General features: G+C 43.8%; 5 protein-coding genes across 5 annotated transcripts; 4 read left to right on the top strand and 1 right to left on the bottom strand.

The window, feature by feature from the left end:
* On the top strand, nucleotides 1-2,329 carry EAE97_003229 (uncharacterized protein). The gene is made up of 5 exons (XM_038873741.1): nucleotides 1-192; nucleotides 247-361; nucleotides 419-574; nucleotides 628-875; nucleotides 947-2,329. The coding sequence occupies exons 1-5, from the start codon at nucleotides 117-119 to the stop codon at nucleotides 2,098-2,100; spliced, it is 1,749 nt and encodes a 582-aa protein (XP_038735604.1). The 5' UTR covers nucleotides 1-116; the 3' UTR covers nucleotides 2,101-2,329.
* A 940-nt stretch (nucleotides 2,330-3,269) lies between these two features.
* EAE97_003230 (uncharacterized protein) lies at nucleotides 3,270-6,880 on the bottom strand (the record flags this gene model as incomplete). The annotated part of the gene is made up of 3 exons (XM_038873742.1): nucleotides 3,270-5,463; nucleotides 5,522-5,970; nucleotides 6,026-6,880. 3 exons carry the CDS (start codon nucleotides 6,878-6,880, stop codon nucleotides 3,270-3,272), a joined length of 3,498 nt encoding a protein of 1,165 aa, XP_038735605.1.
* Nucleotides 6,881-7,470: 590 nt separating this feature from the next.
* Nucleotides 7,471-8,138, top strand: EAE97_003231 (uncharacterized protein; the record flags this gene model as incomplete). The annotated part of the gene is made up of 2 exons (XM_038873743.1): nucleotides 7,471-7,536; nucleotides 7,590-8,138. 2 exons carry the CDS (start codon nucleotides 7,471-7,473, stop codon nucleotides 8,136-8,138), a joined length of 615 nt encoding a protein of 204 aa, XP_038735606.1.
* Nucleotides 8,139-8,673: 535 nt separating this feature from the next.
* Nucleotides 8,674-9,509, top strand: EAE97_003232 (uncharacterized protein; the record flags this gene model as incomplete). Its single annotated transcript, XM_038873744.1, has 4 exons — nucleotides 8,674-8,764; nucleotides 8,814-9,051; nucleotides 9,108-9,417; nucleotides 9,483-9,509. 4 exons carry the CDS (start codon nucleotides 8,674-8,676, stop codon nucleotides 9,507-9,509), a joined length of 666 nt encoding a protein of 221 aa, XP_038735607.1.
* An 816-nt stretch (nucleotides 9,510-10,325) lies between these two features.
* EAE97_003233 (uncharacterized protein) lies at nucleotides 10,326-10,882 on the top strand (the record flags this gene model as incomplete). Its single annotated transcript, XM_038873745.1, has 3 exons — nucleotides 10,326-10,492; nucleotides 10,632-10,755; nucleotides 10,826-10,882. 3 exons carry the CDS (start codon nucleotides 10,326-10,328, stop codon nucleotides 10,880-10,882), a joined length of 348 nt encoding a protein of 115 aa, XP_038735608.1.
* Nucleotides 10,883-12,867: the final 1,985 nt, after the last annotated feature.

Below are 12,867 nucleotides of genomic sequence, written 5' to 3' on the forward strand. Positions count from 1 at the left end.
GTTCTAGATTTTTGAAGACGTGAATATATAATCGTAGACTCCCGTAGCTATGGCTGCTATCATAACCATAATCAAGTCAGACCTTTGTCTCTGTGAGCCTGACATCTAAAATCAAAATGGCAGTCCTCGAACAATTTGATTACCTTTTTGCCATTGGCATGATCTTTGCTTTCCTCGATGCTTGGAACATTGGTGCCGTGATCCTATTTTCAATCCTGTTAAACCCATAACTGATACTCAAAACAGGTGCAAATGATGTTGCGAACTCCTTCGCCACTTCCGTCTCTTCGAGGTCGTTGACGATGAAGCAAGCTATGATGATAGCCACTGTAATGGAATTTGGTGGTGCCGTTGGTGTTGGGTAAGTTTGTCTTGATATATCTTCATATCAATCCTTTTGATACTGATAAATCTTAAGTGCTCGTGTTGCAGACACTATCCGAGGCAAAATTCTTTCAACGAAGGCTTTCGAGGCAGAACCGTCTGTCTTGATGTTGGGAATGACATGCGCTCTAGTATCTTCTTCTCTTTATTTAACATTAGCCACAAGGCTAGGTCTTCCCGTATCAACTACGTAAGTATGATCCTTATACAAGTTACCAATCATCTTACTAAGGAACCCTATAGCCATAGCATAATTGGAGGGGTGATAGGAGTAGGTATTGCAGCGATAGGAGGAGATGGAGTCAACTGGGGCTGGAATGGAGTATCACAGGTATTCGCAGCCTGGGTCATCGCACCAGGGATCGCTGGTGCTTTTGCAGCTATTCTCTTCCTGGTCACAAAGTACGGTGTCATGAAACGAAAGGATCCAGTGCGCGCTGCACTTATTAGTATTCCATTCTATTTTGGACTTACCACGGGCTTATTGACCAGTATGACCCATCATTCAATTCCTTTCACAGTAGAGGCGCAGTAGTAACCGAGCTAACTCTTCGTCAAAAAGTGCTTATCGTCTGGAAAGGCGCCGCTTCCGCATCAGCAGCCGTCAAAACATGGGGACCTGGCGAATACGTGGGTGTGATTTTTGGTACCGCCATCGGTTGCGCTCTTCTATCTGCTATTTTCCTCCTCCCATTTCTGTACCGAAAATTAGTGCTAAACGATTGGCAACTTTACTGGTGGCATATCCCCCAAGGCCCATTGCTGCTTCGACGCGGAGAAGTTCCTCCTAACACCTCTGGACGCGAGATCGTCCAGAATTATTACAAAGGACACAAGACCCGCGCAGAGCTTGATGCCGAAGGCTCAGATAATATGAAGAATCTGCCCAGTGATGACGTTGAATCTAAAACAAATGAGGATGCAAATGAAAAGCATGGCATTTCATTTGTTTCGCCTGCTTCTTCTCATATCGGTTCTTCAACAAGGGATGAGACAACGGCAACTCCCGTCATCACAAATGAAGAGACAATATCGGCAAAACCTTGGTATGAACCTAGAACACTCTTAGCCACAGCAAAACGTATCTTCTTCCACGGTGTTTCCGTCGATGTCGTTGCCGAGCAGAAGAAATCCTCTATCCTTACTGGCAATCTCGAAGCTATGCACGCCCGTGCAACCCACTACGACAACAAGGCCGAGCACACCTATTCATTCTTACAAGTACTGACTGCCGCCACTGCATCCTTTGCTCACGGAGCTAATGATGTTTCAAACGCTGTTGGACCACTTGCTGCTATTTATTTCATCTGGCACACCGGCTCCATCCAATCTAAATCACCCGTACCAGTATGGATCCTATGTTACGGTGCCGGTGCTCTGGTCATCGGTCTCTGGACATACGGATATAATATCATGCGCAATCTCGGCAATCGATTGACACTGCATTCCCCCTCTCGGGGATTCTGCATGGAGCTCGGTTCGGCTATAACTGTGATTATGGCCACCCGACTTGCATTGCCCGTGTCCACCACCCAATGTATCGTTGGAGCTACAGTCGGAGTCGGACTTGTGAATGGAGATGTAAAGAGTATTAATTGGCGAATGGTGGGATGGATTTATATGGGATGGATCATTACGTTACCGGTTACGGGTATCATTTCGGGGTGTTTGATGGGTCTCATTCTGAATGCGCCAAGATGGGGAATGGGCGTATGAGATACGTGATAGAAGAGAGGGATTTTCGGTGCGATCGGGCCGAAGAAACTTCATGACTTGGATGCTACGCGATCGAGAAGGATTTAATTGCAGGATAGTACGACGCAACGTATTTCATTAAAATCAGAGAGTCTATAGATGTAACATCAGGGGACAGAATACACACTGTTCATTTCATATTCTTTGAAGCTTTTTCTTACGATCTTTATCTAAACTATTCTTTCCCGCCTGATGCTGCTCCAATGCTCAATTTGCCTCTCCCTCATCGCAATCACGCAAGCATCATGATACAAGCGTCTCATTTTACTCTTCTTTCCAGACGTCAAACCGACAATATTTCAGTCCCTTATGAATTCCTATTGACCGACAAAAGCACTGTCAATTCGCCTACTTCTTCCATTCACTTTTCTAAAATTCGGTTGTCGATTCCTTCCCCCTCAAATACTCGAGGGCTTTTTCTGTGTTATTCCTTAGTAACATAATTCATTCCCCTCATCTGAGACAATCACTGCATTTGCCCACTTCTTCACTCCGGCGATTGCACTCAAGCTGGTTTAATCAATACACCCAAAGTTTCACGAACGGAAAAATAGTACGAACATGTCACTATATGTCACAGCGAATAACAGACTCCACCAACACTATCACAACAAGGAAGCCATGTATTACGCTTTATGTATGCCAATAATCTAGTATCTAAGTACTGTCCGGGCGAAAGTGCTCATTCCTAAAATGAAGCGCCCTCCCATCAGCCGACGAGAAAACAATTTATCAGCTCAGCTAAAATTGAAGACAGGTAAAAGGAACCAAAAGCCAATGAAAAGCACCAGCAAGAGTCCCGCTCGCTCATCGAACTTCATAATTTTCATGAAGGACGCAAAACTCCAATCCAGATGCTATGCATGCAAAGAGGTATTTGAACTTGATGAATGAATGAGACAAGAAAAAAATACAGCAACCAGAATTTATTCATGATCGAGAATGAATAACGCCGTGCATGTATTGCACGACGAATGCCGTCGACCCCAAACTCCCTAATATATCAATTGATACTCCCAAGAGCTCCTGATTCCCACTAGCGATATTACTATTTATGATATTGTCTTAATCGTGCAGCTAATGCTGAATTCTGAAATTCATCGAAATTTGGAAAACGCCCAAAGACCCAATCATTCAACCATAACTCCATTAACTTCGGCATCGAAAATTACTTCCTGCGGTTTGCGAGGATCATACCATGCAACTCGTCTCTCGTCTCCGCGACGCCCCCCAACTGTAGTCCAAACATGCTTAAGCTTCTTATCGTCATAAATTTCACGATGTCCCATCCATCGTAAACGTGTCTTGGGTTCCATATCGCTGATTCCAAGACCACCGTTTTGTACCCACTCTTTAACTGCACATCTGATAAATTCAACTTTTCTCCTAAAGTCATTCGCTTGGGGAAGGCCTTGAATCATCGGATCAATCTCGGGACGTTTGCGTGAAGTGGGTTTCACTGCCCTCGACGGTTTAGCCATGAAGTTTAGAAGTGTTTGCAGAGGATAAGAGAGATGCTGTCGCTCATCAAGGGCAGTCGTCGGAAGCGTTCCATTTTCCATAAGCTCTCGTGCACATTCGAAAGAAAGGTGATAGAAATCACACCAGAATCCATCCGCTGAAAGGACGACTTTAGTATGATCGGGAAAGTTGAACTGAAAATGGCCGTCACTGAATCCCCAGCAGCCGACATCTCCCCATCGCTGATAAAACGTGATGACTGTACTGTTGACGGTAGCCTCGGGATTCTGACCGGCTGTCCATGATTCATAAGGGTACTCGGCATCTCTGCCGTAAGCAAACATATAATTGCCAAATTTCTTCCATAGACAAATCTTTTCTCGTTTGCGATTATCAAAGGAATCTACACCTAGAGGAAGTCTGCCGGGTCGGCCCTCTGGACTTTCAGCAACTCTGTAAGTCTTGGCAGGAACCGATCCACGAATCATTCCCCTCTCGCCCTTGCTTTCATAAAATTCCACATTGGGACCAGAAATCGGAATAATCTGATGCCTATGTGCGTACGATTTGTTGGTTCGATTCGCGAGATGCCTCTCTCCGTCGCGAATAACAATGCAAGAAGGTGCGATGACGTTGTCCTCACTTTCTGGAGAACCAGCCGGTGTTTCCCTAAAGACACAACCCACACTTCCGTTACTGAGAATATATCCAAGCCCATATTTGTTGGTATAATCTACCCACTTCACAACTATAGCAGGAGTTGTGGGTCTAGATTTGGGAGTGGCTGCAATGGATCTACTGTTTAAAGCTCGATCTAGCTCAACCTGGAGACGTTGTAGGCCTTCGAGAATATGGTCTGGTTTGCTACCTGGTAGCCACTCCAATTTTTCTTGAGGTGAAAATAGCGAAACGATCTTCTTAGTAGACTGTTTTTTCTTTAGTTCCTGTGATTTTCTTTCCTCGTCCGCCTTTTGCAACTCGTCCACCAAATCGGCTGCAAGGCGTCCTTCAGCTTCGGAAGAGATTTGTGGAACAGACGGAATAGCTTTCGTCTTAAGAATACTACGGGGAGGTTTGGTCTCGGCTGTTGTGTTGCTGGCCGGCTCTCTAGTATTGGTTTCTCTTTGGATCGGTCGTCGAGGAAGGGCGCCTCTGATTGGAACAGTACTTAATGGCTGATCTTTGATGCGCTGCTGTGCCGCAAAGCTTTGACTAGCAACTCTTTGAGAAACAGTTCTTTGTGAGAGGGGCTTTTTGGCCAACGGCGCAAGACTCGACTCTGCGAGATCTGAAACGAGCGAATCCACGACTGTACTAGATGCCTCCATCTCAGTGGCAGCTTTCTCTTCAACACTTTGCTGGTTTTGCTCTCTGACATATTCGGAATACGGACGGTAGACAATACCCTCAGCGAGTGGCACATTAGGCGTAAGACCGGCTTTCTCTTCTAAAGCACACTCCTTGTAAAGACTTGTGTACTGCTTTTTTGGAGTCCAAGGGCCAACTTCACATTTGATACATAACTTCTTAAGGCTTCGAGCGTATGGATTCGGCTTGCCAGGTTTGACAACGACTGAAGGGAATTGATCGGGCCTTGGAGGATCCTCTAGCAAATCAGCACTCATTTCCTCAACCTGTGGCATCCAGCCACAAGTGAAAAATGGATGTTGCACAATGATATCTGGATGTGGACGTTCTTCTGCATCCTGTAACATGGTGGATACTAAATCTTGAATCTCTGGCGAGATCATATTGGCACTCACGAAATGTTGTGGCCAGGTGTATTCTCTTTCCTTTGCTCGTCGATAGATTTCATCGGCTGTAGCGGACTGAAATGGTGGTTTTCCGGTAAGCATCGCAAAACTGAAGCATATTAGGTTAGGCATGGAGACATTTGTAGAACTACGAAATGCCGACTCACATAATGATACCCAAACTCCATATGTCGACTGCATGATCGTGCCCACCATTGTTTTTTGACAGAATTTCAGGCGCAATATAATTTGGTGTTCCACATAGAGTTGTCCTTCTGCATGCTGCCATATCCTTATTCGACATGAGCAATGCTGCGAGTCCGAAATCACCAATCTTGACATTCATATCCTTGTCCAAAAAGATGTTTCCCATCTTAAGATCGCGGTGTATTATGCCTCTTGCATGCATATATTTGATAGCTCCGGCAATCTGGACAGTGTAGAAACGAACTTCCGGCTCCGTAAGATACTTTCTCTTTTTGACCATGTCCATTAACGAACCATTAGGACAGAGTTCCATAGCTATGTAAGTGCATTGATCGTGTGAAAATGCTCGGTAGAATCGAACAATATTTGGATGATTCATCTTTGAATGAATTTGAAGCTCGGTTTGAAACTATCACACGGGTTTAGTTCATGACATTACTGTTATCAAGGGACATTGGGCTGACCTTTTGCTCCATCTTCTTCTGTGACATGTGGCTTTTGACAATCTTCAAAGCGTACCTCTTCCTTGTCCCTTTAAGTTGACCTTCGTAGCAAATAGCAAATCCGCCCTTTCCAAGACAACGGCCGGTCTTGTATATAGATCCATCTTTTCGATCCGAACATGGTGGTTCTGGTACCTCACTAGGTGGTGGTGGAGGGTGATCCTTTTCCCTTGCTAGCTTGGTTGGGGGAGCTGTTTTCTGCACTGCTGTTTTCGTACGAATATTCGTGTTGACATCTCTGGGTGATAACGCGTCCATTTCTTCGCTACGGGGAAATTCTTGTTCCCAGATGAGGTAACGGTAAATGGGTTTGAAAGCTGTTTTCGTGAACTGTTCGTAGGTTTGTTCTTTGAATCTTTCGTCGCCCTGCAAGCGCCTGTATTCGAGGTCTAGTTGTATCACCTCATGAAACCTTTTCAGTTCGGTTTCGTCGTGAACACAATAAGCCTGGATAGTACGGTAGTCAGTAAAGAACAATACAGCGTGCTGGTTTTTTGGCGACATTCGATCACAATTGGTGGTAGGGCTGCTGAATCGAGATAGAATGCATCCTATGATATCTAGGATTTCTATTTCGAGCGGTACTATTTCCCATACGAGCTTAGGATAATGAAGTTCCAAGTGCCCTCTGTCTGCACATCCTGGATGACCATATACAAATCGCCCCAGCATGGAGCCATGTCTATTGGAAAACTCGGAGATCTGAGTCGAAGATGGTCTTTGTCTTTTTGCAGCTTCTTCTGCATCTGATAATGCTACCACACTAATTTTTGGTGTCCAATGTTGAGATAATTTGTGGATGTTCACTTCCTCCATGACGGATGGCTGTATAATTTTTGAAAGCAGAATTGTGACTTACAGTTGGGGGTTTAATTGTTGTCCGAATACATTCTCCCTCGGGTAGCTAGCAATTTACTGTCAATGTTGTCAACCGATTAAAGACAGTGAATATGATGAGGCTGATAAGATCAAAAAGATGGGTGGTGTATGAACAAAGTGCTGTTTTCTTGTTCACGTAGTTATTCGAATTAATTGTAAACAGCCTCGAAAGGGTTCTGCTGGTCTGGGCGGGAACAAGCTTGATTTTTTTGGTTGATACAGCAACAAAGCCACGAAACACGAAAACCTTCCATGTCCACGGGCAAGGTTGCTTAGAATATCTACTCCACCAAAATTACACCACCCACTCTGACACCAAAAAATAACCAGGCTGACTAAGTTAAATTACCTGCTGGGTGCTTACCCAATATCTTGCCTCGAAATGCATCATGGATACAATCCATAGATATTTAGCTGAGCTTACATTACATTACAATGGCAATTCATTAACTGTCAATCTTACTACTTCGATATGTCAATGGCAACTGCAGTATAAAAGTGTTGTTTAAGATCCTCAACCACTCATTATGGTCGCGCTTCCTCTATTCAAACTAGGATCCCTCTTCGTGAGGCATATCTCCAAGTATGGTGCAGTATGTTGACTTACCATATTGTATTTGGAAAGATGCAAGCTAACACGTCTAAGAATTGGATCAAGAGACAGGCTCATGAGCATCAGAGATTCCGGGCGATAGCAGCTAGAGGGGGACAAGCAATGCATCAATGGAATATGAGAATCCAAGTAAACCTATTACGGGACAAACAAGCCGAAAAGAGAGCCAGGGAAAAGGCGGAGACTCCAACTGTAAAGACAGAAGAACAGACCAAGGCGGAAGAGGCTGCGAAAAAGGCACACCATCACAATCAAGAAAATATTAGTGTTTGGAGACGGAGGTTCAGACCTTTGACAGAGACGAGAGCGGTAGATCTCTTTGCTGATGTTATCGGCGATACGTTTATTCTTTCAGTCGCCATAAGCTTGTTAATGTACGAATATATCAAAACTCAGTCAAAACCCGATTCGAACGCCGAAAAATTGGCAGAGCTACAAAAACTGGAAGAGGAGTTGAACCTGCGGCAGAAAGAACTAGAGGAAGCACAGAAAAGGCAACAAGAGCGTGTGGAAGTACTTGAACGGGTGTTGGAGGAAATTCGGAGTGCCAATGGAAAGAAAAAGTTGACATGGAAATCATGAATTTTCAGTCGAATTGCGGAACATAACAGTTGCACAAGGGTGGAGAGCACCCCTTCTATATATAAAAAGGCGTTTGGGGAGCACCTGGCACCTACGTATATAGAGTATCCCCATGAGTAGGATGTAGGGAGGAAGATGGATGCTGAGAAATCTGTAGCCGTGGAGGCAAGTGACGTATACCCCTCACGGTACAAATGACAAGAAGGGAGGATAATTCACACAAAGTAGGAGAAATGGGAGCTCTAAGAACGCCGAGCTCATCCATTCTCTCCCGGATGATGTAGGAAGAAGGTCAAGATGCCAGATATATATGTTAAGTCATCAAATGTAAAAACTATTGACAAGTATCATGCACTTTCTACACATTCTTTGAGGTTGTGTTTATGCGCAACGTCGTTTTCTGAAATGCAAAGATCGTAATTCTCATGATTTCCCAAAATGGCGCTAAGAAAGACTCGTCTTTGGAGAAGGCAATAGTACCAACCAATATTCCCATTCAAACAACGCACGAAGTTGGTAAAACGGCCAAGGCAAAATGACGATGTTTTGTTCATCGCTTCGCAAAAGACAACAATGGGTTTCATTGCCTTCCATTTTACTGATGGAGAAGATGCCAAAGTGGAAAGGTCAGGTTGCTGAAATGATCCTCGGCATCCAATACTGACAAGTAGACAGAAGCGACTCTGAACACACATGATATATCACTCCCAATGCAGAGTAAAACAGGCGAACAAGAGTTTTTCAGATTTCTATTGCTCTCTTCAATAGACATGCAAACAATCGTAGATCTATCCGCCCGAGTTGAGAGACTCTATCACCAGACTGGAGGTCGCAATGTAGGGATAATTTTTCTTCTCCGCGAAGAGGGCAGCAACGACAATGGCTTGAAAGAGTTTATGGATCTTCAAATCAGGTATTAGGAGTTAAGAATCATAACTTGGGACATGGCCCTTTTTAACATAACTCTAGCTTGATGCCCGCTTTCAAGATGCCAATTCTACCTCTGATATCAGTCCCGCAAATCCTCTCAATAGTACAACCTTTTCAGAGACAACTTTGTATCGTTCCATCTTCCAAAAGAGTCGATTCTCAATATGAGCTTCTGCCATTCAGCCACATCGGTAACACCATGACGGAACATACGAGAAATATACTCAGCGATATTTGTCACAGTGTCCCAGAACTTGCTCGTACTGCTAGTACAACCGATGGACAAAAGCAGTTAAGGGAATGGCTATCGGAACCCAATTCTGAATCCGCGCAGGATGTTATAGACTTTGTGAGAATTTCCTCAAACACAATCTGCTATGAACTGAAGTACCTAGTTCTGACATGTATGAACAGTGGAAGCGAGAATATCTCCTCGAGTAAGATGGATACTCCGGTGATTCGAACTCCATATGATTCTAATATTTGCTTATCTCATATGTAATCGTTCTTGATGGAAGATGCCTCTACAAAGGATGTCTCAACTTCCTGCGGTGGAAAGACGAATAATCGAAGGAGCACCGTTCGACCTGTGAAGAAAGACATCGAGAAACATAAGTGTCTGACACTTGCTTAATTGCAAGGTGGTCAAAAGATCAGACTACTTCGTGTTGTTTTTTGAGGCGGCTATTATAATACGTATTACGATGAGATATAATTAATCCTCTTGCAAATTGTGTTATACTTGGTAAGTACATCGCGAATGGCTGATTTGGCAGTGACGTAACACCCCTCCCTATTATTCATGGTGGGGTTGAATGTTTTGATCCCATCCCAACCCAACCCAATGTAATTAAACGGATGGCGCCGACGAGTGTATGACACGCATTAAAATTATATAGATTCATCCATACGCTTCCAAGCAAAAATAAGACATAGTAATGAAATTATGAGACCCAGTCGACCCCACTCCAAATGGTCAAAACGAGTCGTGTGAGATGAAAGGTTAGAGTGAAACCTGGAATGTGACGTCATAACAATGAGGGGTTGAAACCACGCCAGGAACGAAAACTGCAGCTGCCAACAAATTGGCTCAATCTGATTGAGCTACAAAACCAGCCAACGTTCCTCTCTCTACGTCCCTCTCCTTTCTCATACAAACAAATCAATCAAACAAACGGCCTCACGAATACCAACGATCAATAATTATTTCAACTACATACCAATTATCTTTTTTCAATCAACAACACAATCGCAATCATGAAGGCTTCAGGATCCCAAACCAAGATTCACTACAAGGGTACCAAGACCGATGAGGACTTCATCGTCTTTGTAGACTCAGAGGAAGATCTCAAGAAGTGGAAGGGAGACAAGAGCATTCCTCTTGCACAAGTCGTCGGTCTCTTCAAGGTTTTCGTTACACACAAGTAAGCTCTTCCCTCATCATTACCCCACACTCCATCTGAAGCTTGAGCTTTACACCAACACTTTCTTCTACATCGGAACAACATTCATATAGACTTGAGTTATTCTTTTGATCATCAAGTTAACACACTAAACTTATAGGCACGGAGCTCAAGGTTCTCACGATGAAGCTTCAGAGTCTCAATTGGTGAACGAGTTTGACACCAAGGTTGAGGATGATATCATCAAGACCATTCTCGAGAAGGGAGAGGCACAACACGGTTCTGTATGTTTACCCTTTCCCGTATGCACATACATTCTATCAAAGCAAAGACTAACATTACCTTACCCGGCAGTCAATGGAGAAGACCGGACCCAAGAACGATAGCATGGGTGCAATGAGTGCTCATTAGAGTATTTATATCGGAGTTGGCGAATGGTTTGGACGGGATGGAATGGGATATGATATGATATAATTTGCATGCATGCATTTTATGACATGACAATGCACGATTTTCGCTGGAGATATAGATCAATACCTTTGGAAGAAAGGATGGGAAGATCACTACAAAACATTATGATTTGATGAGATGTCGTATTGGCTCTTCAACTAGCCGGTGTTAGGCACTAGTGGAATATCTAGTAGCTACGAATTCTCAATGAAAAAAAAAAGTAAAACTCCATTGCTATGTTTACCGACTGCGTTGTGAATGATCACTTAAATGCGAGAAAAGCTTTTCACGAATGAAAGAACAGCAGACAGCCTTTACCACACTTTAGCTTAGTAATTATCAAAATGGATGAACTCGTATCTGACCATCTATAGAAATCAAGAGAACTGTTTATTTCGTACCACGATTTCTACGACTTCAACGTTAGACTTATAGGCGCTCTACCTCACGGCGAAGATATAAAAAGAGGAGACCGAGAAATATGGTTCAGAGCTCAAGAAACGTTGGTTAGAGTTGGTTTCTTATTCTCTTGATCGCAATTGCAATCGAACTTCTGTTTTCAAAGGAAACCTCAATCGAGTCAAAACAGTCCATTCGTCAAAGTAACCTCGAAGGCCTCTGACTCTGTATTGATTTGGAGTCTGTACAGATCTCAGATGACACAATTACCGAGTGTGAAATTCCTCATCGCACACGTGAGCAGGATATGTATTGTCAAGAACTATTCGTTGAGATATCACTTTATCGGAAAGCGAGTGCTCCGTGATTGTTCTATACAAGAGGGCCCATACAGAGTGCAATGCCTAACATATGGTGGTGGAAGCAATTGCGTCCCTGTTACACTTTCGGCAGTCAAGATCACAACAAGTGTGTCTGCAAGGATCCAAAAGATCGCACTTTATATCAAGGACCAGTAAGGTTTTGTAACTAGAAGTGTGAAACCTGGAACGGATGTAAGGCAGTGAGGGTGTTGTACGGCTTATTGCGGTCGTCTTTTTTGATAACCCATATCGGACTACGGTTGCCATAGGAGACGTCTCTCCTACCAGTCTGTGAGGTCCTTCCTGAGTTTTACCAAAATAGCATGTCATAGGACTCTTTGTAATTACTAAAACCCAATCGCCGCCGGCAACATTGGACGCTAGAATCCAGTCATATACTTGACACCGTTCATCAAAATGGCATGGTGCATATGGAATCAAAGCCAGAGAACATCGCCCTGGGCAAAAGCACGCACTATCGATCGACTTTGTTGAAATTGAACGTACAACTTAAGAATGGCTATAAACAGAGATAGAATCTCTACCGGAACCATTCTTGAAAGACCTTGGAGCACAGAACCAGAATGTATTCGGGTACAGAGGTAGATACCCTCTGCAATGGCTCACGCTATGTGTAATTTGATGGAGCACAAAGTGCTAAGCAAATCTCGCGCCTTGCTACTGCAAAGCTCTCTCCTTGGCTTTCAACTCAGAACGCAATTTCCATGATTTCGTCATCAGTAGGTATCCATGTGGACGAGCCGAAACCACTCCAGTCAATACTATCGGTGTCAAAGTCAACATCGAAGTGACCACCTGGTATTAACAAAACTCAAAGATGCTCTGAAAACAACTACCAAAATCTAACCTCCTTGGACTATCACGATCACGATCACCCCAAGTCTCTTTTCGCATTTTATCCGGATAGCATGACCGTCCTATAGCGCTAGCATCTTCTGCGTTGCTACCATGACTACAATGAGATGTACTTTTCTTGACATATCGATAGGTTTCACAATATCACAGCATAATGTCCGCAACTGCTAACACACGGTTTGAATTCGCATCACCTCTGTCTACCAGCATTTCTAAATTGGGGGTTGGCAAATTCGACTTGCATGACGGCCAGGATGTGATACTTTTTAGATCCCAACAGCTCTCATCACCACTGCTTCGATCTTGAAG

This window comes from Botrytis byssoidea (assembly GCF_014898295.1).
Source record: "Botrytis byssoidea strain MUCL 94 chromosome Unknown BBYS_005, whole genome shotgun sequence".
NCBI classification, from domain to species: domain Eukaryota; kingdom Fungi; phylum Ascomycota; class Leotiomycetes; order Helotiales; family Sclerotiniaceae; genus Botrytis; species Botrytis byssoidea.

What these genes read in the sequence shown, in the direction of transcription:
- EAE97_003229 (XM_038873741.1), top strand. Translation starts at nt 117, where the DNA reads ATGGCAGTCCTCGAACAATTTGATTACCTTTTTGCCATTGGCATGATC. An exon ending in CCTCGATGCTTGGAACATTG is followed by an intron (nt 193 to 246) that starts GTGCCGTGATCC and finishes TACTCAAAACAG; the next exon opens with GTGCAAATGATGTTGCGAAC. An exon ending in GGTCTTCCCGTATCAACTAC is followed by an intron (nt 575 to 627) that starts GTAAGTATGATC and finishes GGAACCCTATAG; the next exon opens with CCATAGCATAATTGGAGGGG.